Source organism: Morchella sextelata (genome assembly GCF_020137385.1).
Source record: "Morchella sextelata strain SCLS chromosome Unknown scls_19, whole genome shotgun sequence".
NCBI lineage: Eukaryota > Fungi > Ascomycota > Pezizomycetes > Pezizales > Morchellaceae > Morchella > Morchella sextelata.
In genome coordinates this window covers 1,223,333-1,226,991 of record NW_025408634.1, presented here as the reverse complement: position 1 = coordinate 1,226,991, position 3,659 = coordinate 1,223,333, and the positions used below count along the sequence as shown (strand labels likewise).

Here is a 3,659-nt window from a genome sequence, read left to right as displayed (position 1 = left end):
GTGCACGGAGAGAAAAGAAGGTCATTCTTTTACTGTACTGGTACTGGATTGGATCTGTATGTATATCATTCCCCTTGGAATTTAAAATGGCTACTCTACATATGTACGCTGTGTCCCCTTCCCTACAAACCTCTCCCTCCCCTCCCCCCATCCCATTGTATCTGCCGAATCCCCCACACACCTCACATACTCCCACATACATACTCTGGTTCCCCCTGCTGACGGCTTTGCTCATGAACAAAAAGCCCACCACGGTTTAACGACTGTCACCCTCCTACCACCCCCCCGGTCCGATACTACATACGTAAAGCTTCTCGAAATAAGACCACATTCCACCCACCATCCACCACAACCACCACCACCACCGCAAGAAAGGGTTCCCTATTGGCCGTGAAACAATAAACACACAATGGTAGAGGTGCAATCCAACAATCCCTACAGACGCAGCATGTCCCCGCAGCTCCCCCCTCCCGCAGCTGGCCAGCAGCAGCAGCAGCAGCACCACCACCAACAATACCAGCTCTCCTCCTACAGCTCCACCGACAGCGGTAGCAGCTCACCATCGCCTCCTCCGCACTCACACTCACACTCGCCCTCGCCGCCCCCGCTCGTCAAGTTCCCCTCGTCGACCACGACCATCGCCGAGGAGCCCGAGAACGAGCTCGACGCCCAGAGCCATGTGCGCTCGCCCACGCCAACCATTGTGGTCAAGGCCTGCGAGGACAAGGAGCGGGACGGGGCGGACAAGGTCTTCATCACGATCCACCCAACGGGCTCGACGAATAGCGTGCCGCAGCATAAGGAGTATCCGATGCCGGTAAGGACAAACACGCACCCGCATCCACGGCAGTCGATGAATGAGGCGTGCTCGGTGTGGCCCGCGAGGAGGTTTATGCAGAAGCAGGTGATGCAGAAGAAGACGAAGTGGATCATCATCAAGGTGCTTTGCGCGCTCATTTTTGTGGTGGGCGCCGTGGCGATTGGGTTTGGCATCTCGAAGGCCGCGGGGAGCAAGTAATGTGATACCTATGGAGTTTTTCTTTTTTTCTTTCTTTGCTTTCTTGTTGTTTTATAGGTGATGGCATGGCGGTGGTGTATGTCTGTCTATAAGTATACTTTTACGCGTTGTGTATGGGTGACACCTTCTTTTTTCTACTTTTTCTTTCTTTCGTTAGTTTTCTTTCTTCTTTTAGAGGCAGGGGAAAAAATTATGGGGGGAGCATGGATTCCTGACTGTCCTTTTTATCTGCTTTCTTTGAGTAATGGCATTTTGTACATTTTTTTCTTCTTTCCCTTCTAACCACACCACACACAGGGCTATTTCTTAAGGTATGTTTGTGCGTGGTTTCTAACATTACAGTTTTATATCCCTTCTTCTTGGTCATGTTCTGGGTTTTCCTTCTTTTTTTCTTTTTTGTCGATGGTTTTTTTGTACGGGGTGGGTGAAAGGCCTAAGGAAGAGGGGGTAGTGGAAAAGCTGTTTACTTCATTTTTCTTTTTCTCTTCTTCTCTTGCTTTAGTACTCATATCTCTTACTGTTGGAGGACGGCGTTTATTTCTTCTTTTTTTTTCTCATTCCGAAGGTGTCTTGACTTGTTACAACTAACTAACTACATCGATGGGCGGTTTCTCTCTCTATCTCTCTCCTTTTTTTCTTTTTATTATCATCTCACCTTCTCTCCACCTCAGGAAGTGGTTGGGTGGGTGGGTGGTGGGTGTATTATGTTTGATAACCAAAGTACATTACCGTACTATACGAGTTGCGTTGCGACACGACACGCGTACGTCGGGGGAGCTAGCTGTGATTCGCTGTGATGTGTGCCAGACCGGGTCCCTGGGTTTGATGTGGATGTGTAGGAGATCATGTATGTATGTGTCCTGTCTGTCTGCCTGCCAGACGCAATGCAGGGCGATTTATGAAAAAAATTATTTCCGGGACCAGATCAGCCAGGGGGTGGCCAGGGCGCGGTTGGGGGGGGGGGGGGGGGGGTTGGTATCGACGATCAAGATGTACTGTGCATATACAGCAGAAGTGCCTACGTCCCCTCGGAACATGTCAGGAACCAATTTTTTTTATTTTTATTTTGTTCTTGGCCGATCTGATTGATTACATGTATCGCCTCGTCTCGATCCCAAGTAGCTAGCTAGCTAGCTAAGCCATTGAAGAATGAAAAAAAAAAAAAAAGAGATTCAAAGCACAGAGTTCCCCCCAGTGGTCTCAGCCCTCTGGTCTTTTTTACGTTCGCCATTTCCCCCACACTCTCGCCCAGCTGTCCACCTAGGTAGTTAGCTTTACAGATCGTCTGTTCACGGGCGATGTAATTTAGATAACCCTATATCTGCCACCGCACGCGCCTACTCTGTGACGTATGTACGTGCACATCATCATCATCATCATCATCATCCGAGCCCTCCACCCACTCACCACTCACGCAGTAGTAATTTCACGGCCGAGTGACACGGCGTGATTCTTGCCGCACGGTTTTTACGCGCCCGTAGTTGGCTGGGTTTGGGCTGCACGCCAATCTCCCGGTTTCCTTCTACACTTCTTTTGGAAAGAATTGCTTTATGGGAGCGGCGGCTGGATGGAAAATTATTTATCCGCAGCTATATATATGTGCAGTTCCGATTGTTCCTAGCAAGGGTAGTAGAGATAGAGCCTCCACCAGCTCGGATTGGACGGTTTGGTCGGGGTAAAAGCTTAGAGCGTAGATTTGGTGTTGATCTTCATCTTGATCTTCCTGGGCCGTCCGGTCCGAGTTGGGGGTTGATCTATTGTCGATTTCCGCCTGATTGCGCCGTTTACTATTCTGGATTATAACGGCGAAATACACCTCCCCCCCCCCCCCCCCCAAAGGTGGATAATCTTATCCGTTCACTAACGAATCAGGTTTTGGTATCCTCTTTTTCCTGTGTTTTCCTTCTCTTGATTTCCCCTCTTATTGGCGCACATTCCCGTCAATTTATTCTCAACCCCCTCTGCCCAGACATTCAAAGTGCTGCCGTCCCCTCCACCCCCAAAAAACTTCTGCCTTCTTTTCCTTTCCCTTAGGTCTTATTTATCTCCATCCTTTTTTCCTTCTCCCTTCTGTCATATCCGCTCTGGCAATCCTCCTCCACCTCCTCGTCCATATTGTATCTGTCCACTGTTCGTCATTGTTGCGTCTTCCTCTCCCTGTACCCTTCGCGGCATGCATGTCAGTCTCTCTCGTGGATGAATGTATAGTCCTAAACCTTTTCCTCATTATCCGTGTGTTTTCTTTAGTTCTCGCACGGCCGGCTTCCAGAGGGTTATTATAGCTAGGTTGCTAGGTTGGTATCAGTTCCCGTCTCGGAGAAGATATAGAGCCGGTGTGGTTTCATGGATCGACTTCATGATGCTAAAGGGAAACAAGAGAATACCATAAGGAAGGAGGGGGGTATCAAAGGAGTTCTTAGAGAGAAGTGACGGTGGGGATAACTGGAGCGAAACAAATATTATATATCGTCCCGCTGTATGTCGATATTCGATCCTAGAATGTATATTGGGGGGAGTAAAGGTTCTTTTGATGGTTGATAATGCATCAAAGGAGCGAAAAAGCCAGATTGTCGAATATCCCACAGGGAAGAATTTGTACGACATGAAGTACATCATGCTTGTAGTAACCTGTAATCCGAGC

The 3,659-nt window shown here is 48.8% G+C and overlaps 1 protein-coding gene across 1 annotated transcript; it reads left to right on the top strand.

The window, feature by feature from the left end:
• Positions 1 to 409: 409 nt before the first annotated feature.
• On the top strand, positions 410 to 1,018 carry H6S33_005209 (uncharacterized protein; the record flags this gene model as incomplete). Its single annotated transcript, XM_044836570.1, has 1 exon — positions 410 to 1,018. One exon carries the CDS (start codon positions 410 to 412, stop codon positions 1,016 to 1,018), a length of 609 nt encoding a protein of 202 aa, XP_044690422.1.
• Positions 1,019 to 3,659: the final 2,641 nt, after the last annotated feature.